This window comes from Balaenoptera musculus, chromosome 7 (genome assembly GCF_009873245.2).
Source record: "Balaenoptera musculus isolate JJ_BM4_2016_0621 chromosome 7, mBalMus1.pri.v3, whole genome shotgun sequence".
NCBI classification, from domain to species: Eukaryota; Metazoa; Chordata; class Mammalia; order Artiodactyla; family Balaenopteridae; genus Balaenoptera; species Balaenoptera musculus.
Window position 1 is genome coordinate 59,209,199 of NC_045791.1, and position 13,892 is coordinate 59,223,090.

The 13,892-nt window shown below is 42.6% G+C and overlaps 1 protein-coding gene across 1 annotated transcript in view; it reads right to left on the reverse strand.

The window, feature by feature from the left end:
* Nucleotides 1-284: 284 nt before the first annotated feature.
* Nucleotides 285-13,892, reverse strand: part of TTN (titin) — a 287,707-nt gene continuing 274,099 nt past the window's right edge. The window contains exons 315-325 of the mRNA XM_036857396.1: nt 13,514-13,819; nt 13,099-13,398; nt 11,875-12,450; nt 11,457-11,762; nt 10,494-11,087; nt 4,553-10,368; nt 4,268-4,424; nt 2,823-3,514; nt 2,576-2,729; nt 1,748-2,050; nt 285-1,609 (exon numbers count right to left, since the gene is read on the reverse strand). Of these exons, the coding sequence (XP_036713291.1) occupies nt 1,311-1,609; nt 1,748-2,050; nt 2,576-2,729; nt 2,823-3,514; nt 4,268-4,424; nt 4,553-10,368; nt 10,494-11,087; nt 11,457-11,762; nt 11,875-12,450; nt 13,099-13,398; nt 13,514-13,819 (9,503 nt within the window). The 3' untranslated portion in view covers nt 285-1,310. The remainder of the gene's footprint in view (nt 1,610-1,747; nt 2,051-2,575; nt 2,730-2,822; nt 3,515-4,267; nt 4,425-4,552; nt 10,369-10,493; nt 11,088-11,456; nt 11,763-11,874; nt 12,451-13,098; nt 13,399-13,513; nt 13,820-13,892) is intronic.

The following is a 13,892-nucleotide window of genomic DNA, read 5'->3' on the forward strand; positions in this document are numbered from 1 at the left end:
TTGGATTTAACGAATCAGCTCCCATAAAAATATTTTTCTTGATGATAAGTTTAGAAGATTTGATCTATTATTCTGGGGGATTTTTGTTAACTTTTGGTGGTAACTTTATCCATGAGAATCATATCTATGCTTTAAAAAAATTGTGGAATGCATTCAACATGGTAATTTAAATATTTGCTGTGAAGAACTTGAGTTGTTTTTTCTTATCTATGATCATTTCTGTGATTTGCAAAGGCACATACCTCCCCAACCCCAGAATTTTACAGAAAACAACCAATCACACATTTTGAGGTGCAGATAGCTTGCTTTATTTTGTTGTTACTATCTCAAGGAGGTCCAACAATTATAACTAACAATTGAATTTAAACCTGCATGAAAAGAACTACATCAAATTGATATTTTGGGCAGTTAGTAATATTTTGTTGTTTTTAATTTAACGACAGCTTTATTTTGTTGTTGTTGTTCTTTATTTTTTGCTGTGGCTCATTGCTTAGTTGCCCCGGTTTCTCTGGTGTAATTTAAATTTAGAGCTACCACACGAAGGCGTTGGCTGCACCCCGGAACCTCCAAGAGTTGGCACTGCTCTGGCATAGGAACGCATGAACAGCTTGGTTAAATGAGGGGATGGCCAGGTGATGTTGCTTTTCCAAGCTACCCAGGCACTCTCTATGGTCAGAGACAGTGTGAAATGAGCGAACAAAGTGTTGGCCGTTGCACTTTGCTCTGGTAATATTTAAGTCATGATCATTTTGAGTGTGACATCATCAGAGAAAATGTAAGACGTTAAAGTGTTGCTTACAGGAGGGTAAATGCAAACATCACCAATGCCTTACATTTCTGATTCAGTAAGTATTGGTGCACATATCAGGTGACGTGCACAGCATCGTGTCGGTGGATAGGACATCTTCAATGGGGAATTTCTCGACCCACTGAGGCATACTTAGACATCAACATTATGTTGAGGCACAAAGATTGATTAAGTGTTGAGCAGGGTATTCGTTCCATAAGAAACTTTCTCCTACCAACAGTTAGTTTCAACAGTTACATTGTAAAATGTCATAAAATAAATGGTACAAAACTTTATAACCGTTAATTCGGCTATATACAGTATGTACATGTCACTAGAGAATGTATAATCTTCTTAGGTCAACAATTAAGAAAAGATTGAAATGCATATTTTTGAACTTCGACTCATTTAGGTTGATACAAAACTACATTTTTTTAAAAAGTATTTACAGATCAGAAAGATTAGTCTATGTGAATCGTTCAGGAAAGGTTAAGAATGTCTGAATATGAGAGCACAGGCCCTCTTAAATGGATCGAATATTTATATTTACAGTAGCAGAGTCAGATCCAAATTCATTCTCTAAGCTCAGGGTATAAAGTCCACCGTCTTGTTTCTGTACGTCCATGATGATCAGAGTTGTCAGGTCATCTGTGTTTTCAATATGGAATCTCCCTTGCTGTTCTTGATTTTGAATTTTTCTTCCACCATGGGACCATGTTATTTCCGGGGTAGGCTCACCCGTAAAAGCGCAGGCTACTGTTAAAACTTTGCCCTCGTCAATGCTGATGTCAGAGGGAAGAGCTTCAATTTTAGGTGGAATTCCTTTATGGAACAAAAACAACAAAAAAGTTTTAGGATCACTGGAAAATATAACAGTTTGCTTTCTCCTGAATTGTATGTACTAAGGACTCTACCATGCTACTAGGCTTGTCTACCTCTACCAGTAATGTGATGGCTCACCTCTTACGCCTGCTTTAAGCATCCTACTAGTTGAGCTTTCCAGTTGTGTCATACTAGATTTTCCCATAAAACTGCTGGAACTCATTTCTACAAAGGACTCTTGCATGGAGGACATGCCATGGGCAGACATGCTTGCAAATTTCATTTCGGTCATGCTGCTAGCACTGCTGCTGCTGAAACTGCTGAAGGAGGCCTCCTGCTTAGAGGCAGACATTTGGACTGACTGAGATGAGAAGCTTCCTTGCAAGCTCGTGTCACCACTTGTCCTCAATACTACCTCTCTGGGAGGTTCTTCAACTAGAGCTGTGGAGCATAGCAGATACACAGTGAACATCAATGACATCTGGTTAATTGGTGACATCTGACACTGACTTACAGAAATGGAACACTTAGACACACACACAGAAACGCAACCCAAACAATTTGCTGTGGAAGCATAAGCAGATACATACATACAGTTGTCAAGAGCTAGCTCAGTGTCTCCCAGAAACGAATCCTTATATTTCTATCATTACATTACATGCAGGTGCTAGAATCACTAGGAGAAAAATGATTAGTCATACAGAAAATAATTTTTATATTGTGCATTCTGAAAATACATGTAATAGGACAGTTGGTAGCTTTGCTTTGAAAGTTAACTTATCCATGTTTCTGTCTAGCTGTAAAGAAACATTGACCTTTAAGAATGAATTCACACAGGAGGCCGGTGTCTCTTACACATGGGGCTCCAGAGGGTTTGCTGGGCTCAGAAGACAAAAGCAAAAAACAAACAAAAAAACTCAGATAACGGCCTTAAGCAAGTAAGGAAAATGGTAAAGATATACTTACGAAGGACCGTTAAGGAAGCAGTAGCTGAACATTGGCCATGGAAATTTTTGGCCTTAATTGTGTATTTCCCACTGTCACTTACTGAGGCATTTCGGATTTCAAGAGAATATACATTTCTGGAGCGACTTACGCTGATATTTGAAGAAACAGAAATCTAAAAAGAGAAAAAAAGGGTTTCTCTGAGCTCTTCAGGAGTAGATGGAGTATTTAAAGTTTTCTTCAGTAGTATATTCATAACTCAACTTACTGGCAGGTTGTTTTTAAACCATTCGATTTCAGGCGATGGCTCACCACTGATTTCACAAGAAAAGAGAACATTTTGTCCTTTGTTAACATTTTGAGATCTGGGCTGGGAGATGAAGGCTGGAGCATCTGAGAGTTCTTTGCTCAGGGTCAGATCATACTGACACTTGATGATTCCTTGGCTGGTTTTGCCAATGCAGGTGAGGATCCCTTCATCTTTGTGACCAGCCTGCTTGATGGTCAGCGTCTGGTCGCTGCCTGAGACGCCATATCTGTACTCCTCGGAGTTACTGAGCTCTACCCCATTCAATACCCATTTCACATCAGTGGCACCAGCAATGTTGGCTTTTAAAGTCACTTTCTGACCATCAGGTATACTCATCTGAGTAGAATATGCTTTAATCTCAGCATCAGTTCTGATTTCTTCTGATGCCTGTGATGCTTTAGTGATTTCCTCATGGACAATGGATTTTTCCAGGGAGGTCGCTTCTGATTTCTTGACTTTTTCGGAAATCAGAACTGTTGAAGCTTCCTCCTTGAGGGCCAGCTTCTCTGGAGATTTCACCTCTGACATCTTGATTTCTTCAGAAATTAGGGCTTTTTTGGAAATTTCCTCTTGGACATCTGCCTTCTTCTGGGATGTACTTTTGGAGGTCTTTTGTGTAGATACTTTCTGTATCTCGGTGTCTGTTACAGCTGAAAAAGAAAGCTCTATAAGGCAAACTGAATTGGAAAGAGGCCCCACCCTCTTCTCTTGTGGATTCTGTAAGTGAATAATATACAAAGAAAAAATATTGACTTAACGCATGCAGTGTAGGTAATACCTAATTCTTTCTCAGTCCCAGTCTTGGAAAGTTGTCATGCATGACTTTGGAGATCAGTGTAATGATTATTTAAACTAAACTAAACAGAAGAATGATTTTTATGACTTAAGGGGAAAAAAAGTTTTGAAAAGAATAGTTGAAGGATTTAGGAGATGGGTGGATTTAGGAGATTTTGAGTAATTAAAACAATTGAATTACGTTTTAGAAGACTGAGATGAAAGCAAACTAATTTTAATTGGGAAAACTGATACACTTCTTTCATTAACTTTCCACTGCTTTGGAAAATTAGCAAGAGTGAAGTTTTAGGGAAGAAGTGCCATTTTGTATATTCACCTGACTTTATTCTTAAACGTTCCCGGGAGCAGGAATCTGATATAATCTCTATGGAATCTTATATAACACCACATACAATTAGACACTTAATAAATATAAAAGTATATGATAACTTCAAATATGTGTATTTGTACATTTGTGTACAAATGGTATTCTGTAACTTGGTAAAACAGTTTTATTTTAATACTTTGTGTGTGTGTGTGTGTGTGTGTGTGTGTAAGGAATAGTGTTTAGAAATGTTTCCTTCATATTGTTTTCTGAAAATTATTGGTAAGAATAAAAGCCAACCTACCTTTTATTGTTAATTTGCAGCTAGAGGACACAGATCCAGCTGAATTTGTTATTGTACAAGTATAAAGTCCACCGTCAGAAGTATCAGTCTTATGAATTTCTAGGAAGAATCCTCCTTTGTCTTCAGAGAGTTTATATTTACCTCCTTGTGTTATAGCCTGTAGAATGCACGTGATTTGAGTTTTAAAAAGTGATTTACTTTTAAACTTTCTTTGGGAGATGGGGAAGAGGGAAGAGGTTAGTGTTTTTAGAAGATAAGATTAAGGATCATTTAAGAACTGGTTACCTTTCCATCCTTTGTCCAGATGACAGTCGGCTGGGGTTCTCCAGTAGCTTTAACTGCAAATTTAGTGACACTGTCTGAAGAAATAGTTGTATCCTGCAGCCCAGTAACAATTACTGGTTTTGTGGAAACTGGTTCAGGAGCTTTTGGTTCAGTTTTCTTGGTTTCTGTTGGCTCAGCAGTTTTTGGAGCTGCTTTCTTGGTTTCTGTTGGCTCAGCAGTTTTTGGAGCTGCTTTCTTGGTTTCTGTTGGCTCAGCAGTTTTTGGAGCTGCTTTCTTGGTTTCTGTTGACTCAGCAGTTTTTGGAGCTGCTTTCTTGGTTTCTGTTGACTCAGCAGTTTTCTGAGCCGCTTTCTTGGTTTCTGTTGACGCGGCAGTTTTCTGAGCTGCTTTCTTGGTTTCTGATATGCTTGCAACTTCCTCATGGATATTCTTAAAGGCTTGTCCCACAAATTGGAAGTTAGTTTTGGAAGTTCCACCTTCACCAGAAATCTCACAAACATATTCTCCACAATCAGATTCAGTGAGGTTATGGATTTTGAGCTCATAGGTACCATCTGCCGAATAATGAAACTGGAAATGCCCATTTTCCTTCAGTTTCTTGCCATCTTTATACCAGGTGACCTCTTTTGCACACAATACAGTACTTTCGACCACACAGGTCAGCTTTGCTGTATCTTTAGAAGCTTCTGCTTTCAAGGACTGAATTATCTTGGGTGGGGCAGCGACTGGCAGCTGCTGAACCTTTTCTGTTGGTGTGGGTTTTGTCTCTGTGGGTGATACAGCTTTTGGGTGAGAAGTCACCGGTTCTGGGGATTTCACTTGTTTTGGAGACTTGACTCCTTCTGGGGATTTTACCCGAGGCTCTGGGGATTTGACTTTCGGTGGTGATGTCAGAGCCTTTTCAGTAACCCTGGCCTTTTGAATGGTCAGAGTAAACTGTGCCTCTTGCTTCCCTTCGCTGTTCTCTACCACCACGCTGTAGTTGCCCTCATCTGAAGCCTGGACTGAAGAGATCTCAAAGGTCGATTTGTACTTTGCGGTGGTCACTTGGTGGCGGGCGGAAGTGCTTATGACTTGTCCCCTACGCAGCCATGTCACAGTCGGTACCGGCTCACCATCTGTATCGCAAGAAAACCTTGCAGAGTCGCCTTCATACACCGTTATGGACCTTGGCTTCGTGAGAATTCTTGCTGCCAAAGTCGTCTTGATCTTCCTGTGTGTGGATTTTTCTTCCAGCGACTTTTCTTCGACTGCAGCACTTTTCATTTCTGCAGATGCATGGTGTTCATACAATGAGAGACTTTCCCTTGTCTCTGTCATCTGTGATTTCATTTCCCTGATGGAAGAGGAAGCTTCCATCTCAGATGTTTTCTTAAATGATGAAACCGCATATGCCTCTGTTCTCGTCAGCTCAGGGAAAACAGATCGGGGGACCTCTTCGTCTCTGCGCTGGGAAGCATAGGTGGTGTAATCCCCTCCCGTGACGTCCAAGGTTGCATAGTCAGAAGCCTCACCTTTGTAGTTGGTGCACACGGCACGGTATGTTCCGCTGTCATCAATATGACAGTCCAGAATTTCCAGGGTCAGGACCCCACTGGTGTTGGTGTAATGAATCTTACTGCTCTCTTGGAGTTCTACACCGTTGTGGTACCATTTGACCTCGGCAGTTGGCTTAGACTGAACATTTAAGATAAAACGTGTATTTTGGCCGCACGGTACCCTGTGGGAGCGCATCCTCAGTGTGATTCGAGGCATGTGGTCCAGCGTAAAAGGCTGCTGACTCAAAACCTCATACTTCCTTTCTGATGTCTTCTGAGTTTTTAAAGCAGCTTTCATGGACTCGTACCTGGAAAAGATATCAAATCTTGCCGACCTCTCAAATCTTGACAGTGATCGCTCACTAGACACAGGGCTGGGGGAACGTGGGCGAGTCCTCTCTGGGGTAGGAGACCTTCTTTCTACGTCATCTTCATATTCATATTCCTCAGCTGGCTGTGGCCGCGGCCGGATCAGCTCGGACACCGGCCTCATCAACTCGATGTAGGTCGGAGACAGGGAGCGCCGGCGTCTCAGCAGCCTGGACACCGAGGAGGAAGTGTCTCTCTGAGTGTGTTTGGAGATCTCATATTCTTCCTCAGTTTCCGTTATTTCAGTCACTTCTCTATGGCGTCTTGATTTCTTTCTAGATTTTTCTTCCTTCGCCATGTGGTCCAGCTCGCTTTTGTATTCCGAGAGGCGCCGGGTGGTGGTGACTGGACGCAGCAGCTCCTGGTCCTCTCTCTCGGCCATGATCCTCTGCCGCTGCCTGGGCTGCCTGTGCGAGACGCGGGCGTGCCGCTCCCGCAGCTCTGCGTAACTCGTGCTGGTCTCTGCCTTCGTTGGGATGTGATACGTTGAGTATCTGAAGTCTTTTCTTGCTTCCTCCACCTTGACATGAGCTTGTGGGGAAGGGTAACGCAAACTCGAAAGCTCAAAACGTGGAGGGCTCCGGCTTGGGGGTGAGGCTGAAAAACCCAGTTCCAGCTCTTCTTCAAGACGCAGCCTCTCTTCCTCTGTTCTCTTCATTGCCAGGTAGTCGTCAATGGGCAGGAGCAATTCTTCATCCGAGATGTCACTGAGAGAACGTCTCCTGGGTCTGTAATAAAAGTAATAATCAGGAGAAGGTGTACGCCGGCGGGCTGGTCTCACCATTTCAAGGTCGTCTTGGGACAGTTTGGGAATCCTCCACTTGGGTCTGTATTGATCGGTGATGCGTGGAAGAGGCATCACGTAGAACTGTTCCCATCTTGAAAGGCGGATGCGCTTGGGTCTTTTCTGTACAACTCTGTCCATCTTCCCAGGCATTTCAAATTGATCGCGTATCTTTTTGTACCATTTCATGTCAGACATGGGCACGAACTGCTTAATGTGTTGGTCTTCTTCTATGGTGGCCGGTTTGTACTTGCGTGGCTCTGGTACTTCGTAAGGCATGCGGAGTTTTCTCTCCTCCTTCTTTTCTTCTGTCTCAAGTCGGTATTCCCCTTTTACAGTCTTGGTGCTGACGGCTGGTTTGTAAAGGATGGCAGCTTCTCTCAGTGCCTCCTGGGCGACCTGTGTCAGTGGCACAGTCTCAGTTCCGGAAAGAATTTCAGCCATTCTTAGCGTCTTGTCAATTTGCCTCTGTACGTGTCGTTCGCGCTCCTCCTTAGTCTTGAACTCCTGTTTGACGTACCTCAGGCGTTCCACTTGTAGGTGGGCCTGGCAGCTGGTGGATCCAGCAGTGTTTGTGGCTGTGACTCTATAGTAACCCGTGTCTTCAGGCAAAGTATCCCTGATATGAAGAGCATAATAATCCAAGCCTTCATGGATAATTTCAATGTTAGGCCCGAGGGACAGTGGCCGACCGTCTTTCTCCCATTTTAATGTTGGCGTGGGGATGCCAGACACCCTGATCTCAAAGCAGACACTTTGGCCTTCTTGGCATTCTGCGTTTGCCAGTAGCCGTTTGAACATGGGTCTTAGGGTCGTACCTGTTGGAGGTGGGTGTGGAGTCACAGTCAGCTTTGCTTTGCAGCTGTCTTCACCGTATTTGTTTTTTGCCACAACAGTGTATTCGGCAGCATCATCCATAGTTACACTGTTGATTGTTAATTGGTAAAGACCCTTGTCAGACTCAAATGTGTACTTCCTATCATCATCACCTGGTTTGATTTTCTGACCTGATTTATACCATGTTACTCGAGGCTCTGGGTGGACAGTTATAGTTACTCCAAACCGGACATTTTCACCCACATAAACTGTCCTGTTATAGAGAGGCAGCGTGAATTCTGGTGGCCTTTCCAGGAGTCTCATGGTATCTGTTCTGCGCTTAATTTTCCTTATGGTTCTACGGCAGTAATAGTCGTAAACTTCTCTCACACCTTTAACAAACAGCTCTGCGTAAGAACTGTCTTCCCCGTAGTCATTGACTACTTTGCATCTGTAGGTACCGTCATCAAATTTGGTAATGTGTTTGACATACATGGTGGCCACTCCATCGTCATAGGTGATTTCATATTTCTCACTGTTCTCCAGCTGTCTGACACCAAAGTACCAAGTCACTTGGGTAGACTGATCGTAATTTTCAATTTTGCATACGTATTTGACATATCCTCCTTCTTCACCGACTGCATGCATTATCTGCCCAGAAACTGGGCCGATTTCAATGGATGCCACTTTAACTTTAGCAACGCTCACTCCCTTCTGAGATCGAATTGCACCACCACAGGAGATCCTGGCTGCAGACACAACGAAGTTGAGGTCTTTCTTGATCAGGGTGTGGTAGTAACGTCGGTGTTTCAGTGTCCTGATCACTTTAGTACTGACTCTTTCTATCTTCTGCTTCAGCCATGGGTGCTGGAGAGCCTCAGATGCTGTCATGCGAGATTTTCTGTCTTTCACTAACAGCCGGTCAACAAAGTCCATGGCTTCAAGGCTGATCTCTTGGAATGCTTCTTCATCAAAGGTATATTCAGCATTCATGATGTTCTCAATTACCTGTTGGTTAGTTTCGGCCAGGAATGGATTGATACCACTCAACAGCACATATACCAGTGTTCCGAGTGACCACATGTCTGTGGCTGTGCTGACAACATCATGCTGGTGGACTTCAGGTGCATAGTATTCAGGGGCAGTGAACAGAAGCCTAAAGATGTCCCCTGGCTTCAGCTGATGGGCTTGACCGAATTCTATGATTTTAATGGTGGAGCTCCTTCTTGTTTGGTAAATGATATTTTCTGGTCTAATATCAAAGTGTCCAATATTATGACTGTGTAAGAACTCAAGTGCTTCACAGACCTGGCGAACATAGCTTACAATTTCTCTCTCATTAAGTTCAAAAGCACTTGTGTTAATGCGTTCAAATATGTCAAGTCCTGATATGAACTCAAAGATCATAACTAATTCTTCCATGCTTTCAAATGATTCATGGAGGTATAAGATATTTCGGTGCCTAGCGATGTTTAGAATGGAGATTTCTTTCTTTACCAAAACCTGATCAGCCCCTTTGACTTTAACAAATTTGGCCAGGTATGTCTTCTTTGAGGATGTTTCAACACAACGGTGGACAATTCCAAACTGACCACGCCCAAGATCTTCAGCAATCATATATTTCTCATAGAGTTCCTTGGTTGAAGAGTGAGATGCTTTGGTCATAGAAACTTCCCTGCTTTCATCAACCTCTTCATCATAGTTCATAGCTCTGGTCTTATCTTCTTTGGTTATGGTTGGTTCTGAAGGCTCAGAAGGCTTGCTCAGGCCAAATTTATTTTCCGCTATTATACGGAACTGGTAACTTGTTTTTCCAAATAAGTTGATCACGGTATAGTGTGTTTCTCGGGCCTGTCCTACGCGGATCCATCTTTCTGCAGTGGTCGCACATTTTTCAACAATGTAGTTGGTGATTTTGCTGCCACCATCAGAAGCTGGCTCAGTCCATGTTAAGTTGACAGAATCTCGTGAGACGTCACTAACTTTGACTCCTCTGGGTGGGTCCGGAACATCGGCCACGTCCAGTTCAACTGTCTTCTGATCAATTCCAAATCTGTTTTTAGCACAGACCACATAGAAACCAGCATCTTTCCTCTCCACTCCGTTGGGGAAAACAAGTGATGTGAAAGATCTTGTGACAATAACTTGGTAGTGGCCATTGTTGTTGATGAGATCTTGTCCTTTTTGCCAGGTGATCACTGGGGCTGGTTTGCCACTGAATGGGATCTTGATGCTGATTACCTCACCTCGGAGAGCGTGGACTGCTCCCATGCCTTCAAGATTTTTAGGCAAGTGTATCTTGGCTGGAACTGTATCAGAATAAAAGAAGGAAGAATATAATTTAGCAATACCCAACATTATTTAAGAGCACCCCCTACCCCAATTAATAATATGTAATCTAGCACCAAAATGATGTTTGCTGATTTATTTTTACCTTCTACTTCCAAGGAGGCAGTGCCAGACACAGACCCTCCTTGGTTGGTAGCTCTGACTTGGTAAACTGTGGCATCATCATCTGTGACGCTTGCAATGATGAGCTGGTGGTAGCCACCCTTAAACTCTTGAATCCTGTACTTTAATCCATCTGCAATGATTTCTTTGCCTTGTCTGTACCATTTCACAATTGGTTTTGGATGACCAGTCACTTTGCAGACGAAAGTAGCATTGCTGTGATATCTGACATTTAGATTTCTCAGTTCCTCTTTAAAGTGTGGTGCCTGAATTGGGACATCACATTTGGGAATGACAGGTTCTGATATTTCACTCCATTCGCTTTCCCCACCTAGGTTTTCACATTTCACACGGAACTCATATTCAAGACCTTCAATAAGGTTTTGCACTGAAAAGACGGTTTCTCGAATTTCATCTGTTGTCACAGCAATCCACTTGTTCTGCTTCTTCTCACGCTTCTCAAGGTAGTAATTTCTAATCTTTGCACCTCCATCACTGGCAGGTGGCTTCCAGGCCACAACACAAGAATCTTTTGTGACAGCAGCAATAGTTGGTTGGCCAGGAGCACCTGGCTTTTCTGTTTAAAACAAACAAAAAGCATTTGACTCATGGGGTGAAACAAACAGCTTTATGAAGAGCTTATTTTTTAAAAAATAAAATGTTATGAACCCAAAGTTCTATTAAGAATAACTAATCCAGAAAAATGAAATTGGTTACTTTATGCCGAGAAACTTACCAAAACACAAAGTTCCTTTTTAGAGAAAAAGGGGATAGGGTATACATGTGCCCTTTTAGATAAGCAAAAATTCAATTTAAGTGAGATAAAAGGCACTTGTACTTTAGCTGAATCTTTGCTATCTCCTTTCAAAAGTTATTTCTGTTTAAAAAAAAAGTTTTATGTACAGATGGAATTTGGCCATAGGAAGACTGTAGAGGTTGTACTCACCAAATGGACTCTTAATGATCACAACTGAGGAGACTTCTAGAGGGTCACTGATGCCAAACGTGTTCTGAGCCAAAACCCGGAAGTAATACCCAGCATTTTCTGTGAGGTTCACAATTCTACAGGTTGTCACTGAGATGGCTGAAGACACCAATTGCCATTCAGCCCCTTCCTTGGCCTCACATTTCTCTACCACATAATTGGTGATCCAGGAACCTCCGTCATCTGCAGGTGGTTTCCAGCTGATCACCACAGAGTTCTTCAATAGAGCTTCAATCACAATTGGTCCTGTAGGTTTGTCTGGTTTATCTGTTGGGAGAAAATACAATTGGAGTGGTTTCTGTAGTGTGTCTCCCAAGATTTTTTTCTTTTTTCTTTAAAAACAACAAAAAAAACCCCACTGAAAATGAAAATAAAATACCTTGTATTTCCACATCAAGGATGGCATCCACTGTTCCAAGAACATTGCTGAGCTGAACTTTGTATTTCCCAGCGTGAGTCTTACGTTGGACATTCTTCATGACGAGATGAGTATAGTGCTCAGTGTTTTCAATAGCAGTGTTTTCTGAGTTTTGCAAAAGTTTCTGGCCATGGAACCAAGTGATGGCAGGTACTGGACGGCCAATGTACATAACGTGAAGTCGAAGCGTTGACCCCACAGCACCGTAATACTTCTCTTTCAGTGGGTAACCGGGATGGAATTGTGGTGTTGCTTGCAGGAGAAGCTTACTACTGGATTCTACTTCTCCAACCTCATTGGTAGCTACGCAGGTATAAACGCCTTCATCTTCTTGTTCCTCGGTCATTACTGTTAGAGTATGTGTGCGTCCATCTGAAGACATTTTGTACTTGCGGCTTTGTATCAGCTCCTTACCAAATCGGTACCATTTAATGTCTGGTAGAGGCCTTCCAACAATCTGGCATGAGAGTTGAGCAGCTTCACCCAGTTTGGTGGTGACATCCTTCATTTCTTTGCGTACTCCTGGGGCCTCTCCAGCTGAAGGGTATGAAAGATAACATTAATGCATTATTGTTACTACTGAATCTATAATCCTCTGTCCTTGTATATCAGGAATGAATTCATCCTATTGACTAATACTTTATTAGACACCATTATTTACATATGAGTCTAATTCTTAAAAAGGCTTCACAGTGACTGGAGGATCATCTGGAAAGTAGAGATTCAATGAGCACATCATATTATTATGTAGAGTGACTTTTTATGATTGGGAGGCATTAACAATGTATAGGGTTTGGGGAAAATATTAGTTCTCTATAAATCTGTAGATTTGCCCTTACTTAGGTTCACTGAAGTGGGGTACATTTGTTGACCCTTCAAGTCTTACTAGGAGTATTAAAAAAAAAAACAACCCATTGTATTCAAGGGAGAAATTGCTTTAGGAATCAGTTCACTGCACCTAACAGTTCACTGCTGAGGTTATGTGCTTGGAATGACTTCCTTTAGAATGCATCAACTATTCCCTGTGTGTGCATATGCCAGAGTGAGTGATTTCTTTCCAAACACTTGCTCTCCAGTAAAGCTTTCTGGAGATCTACTTAGTCCAGACGCAGAATTAGCCTTAACATGTTGCTCAGTTTGTAAACCATAAGCAGAGAACTAACGTGTTAGTTACATGTTACTTACATGTTAGTTTCGTCTTTACAGACATAGCGGTTCTTCGAGGTCTGCTCAGCCCTGTCTCATTCTCAGCGAAAACCCTGAATTCATACTCCGTAGCTTCCAGCAAACCCCCTATTGTGAATTGCCTGTCCTTGATGCGGTCCTTACTGCTCTTCTTCCAGACATTGTCTCCAGATTGTCTATATTCAACCCAGTATCCAAGGATTTCTTTGCCACCGTCGCACTCAGGTTTCTCCCACTGTAGAGTGACGCTGTCTTTGGATATTGAAAGAATCTCGAGTTCTCCAGGTTGGCTTGGCTTATCTGAAATATTTGAAAACAGTTGAAAAGGAAATCAGCTTTCCTGCTGAAATAAAAGAAAAAGAGCAAAGATGGTTTGCCTCTCTGATTCTAACCCCTTTGGAAACTCTTTCCTTACCAAATGGATCTTTGCAAACAACTGGTTCAGAAGCAGGGCTGGTCTCGCTTAGGCCAACGTCATTCTGTGCGATGATGCGGAACTGATATTCCGCGTCGGGAACAAGCCCGGTGATGGTGTACATTGTGGTGGTGATCTGAGTCTTGTTGTGTCTGACCCACTTGTCAGTTGATGTCTCCTTGCGTTCAATGTAGTAGCCTGTGACCCGAGAACCACCATCGTCTCTGGGCCGGGACCAGGACAGGCTGACAGAGCTCTTGGTCACATCTAGTACTTCTGGGGGATTGCTTGGAGGCTCGGGAGGGTCTAGGAATGTAAGTGGAAAACACATGTGTTAGAGTGCAGTCCCAACTCTTGCAAGCTGGTGGCTTTCCTTTTG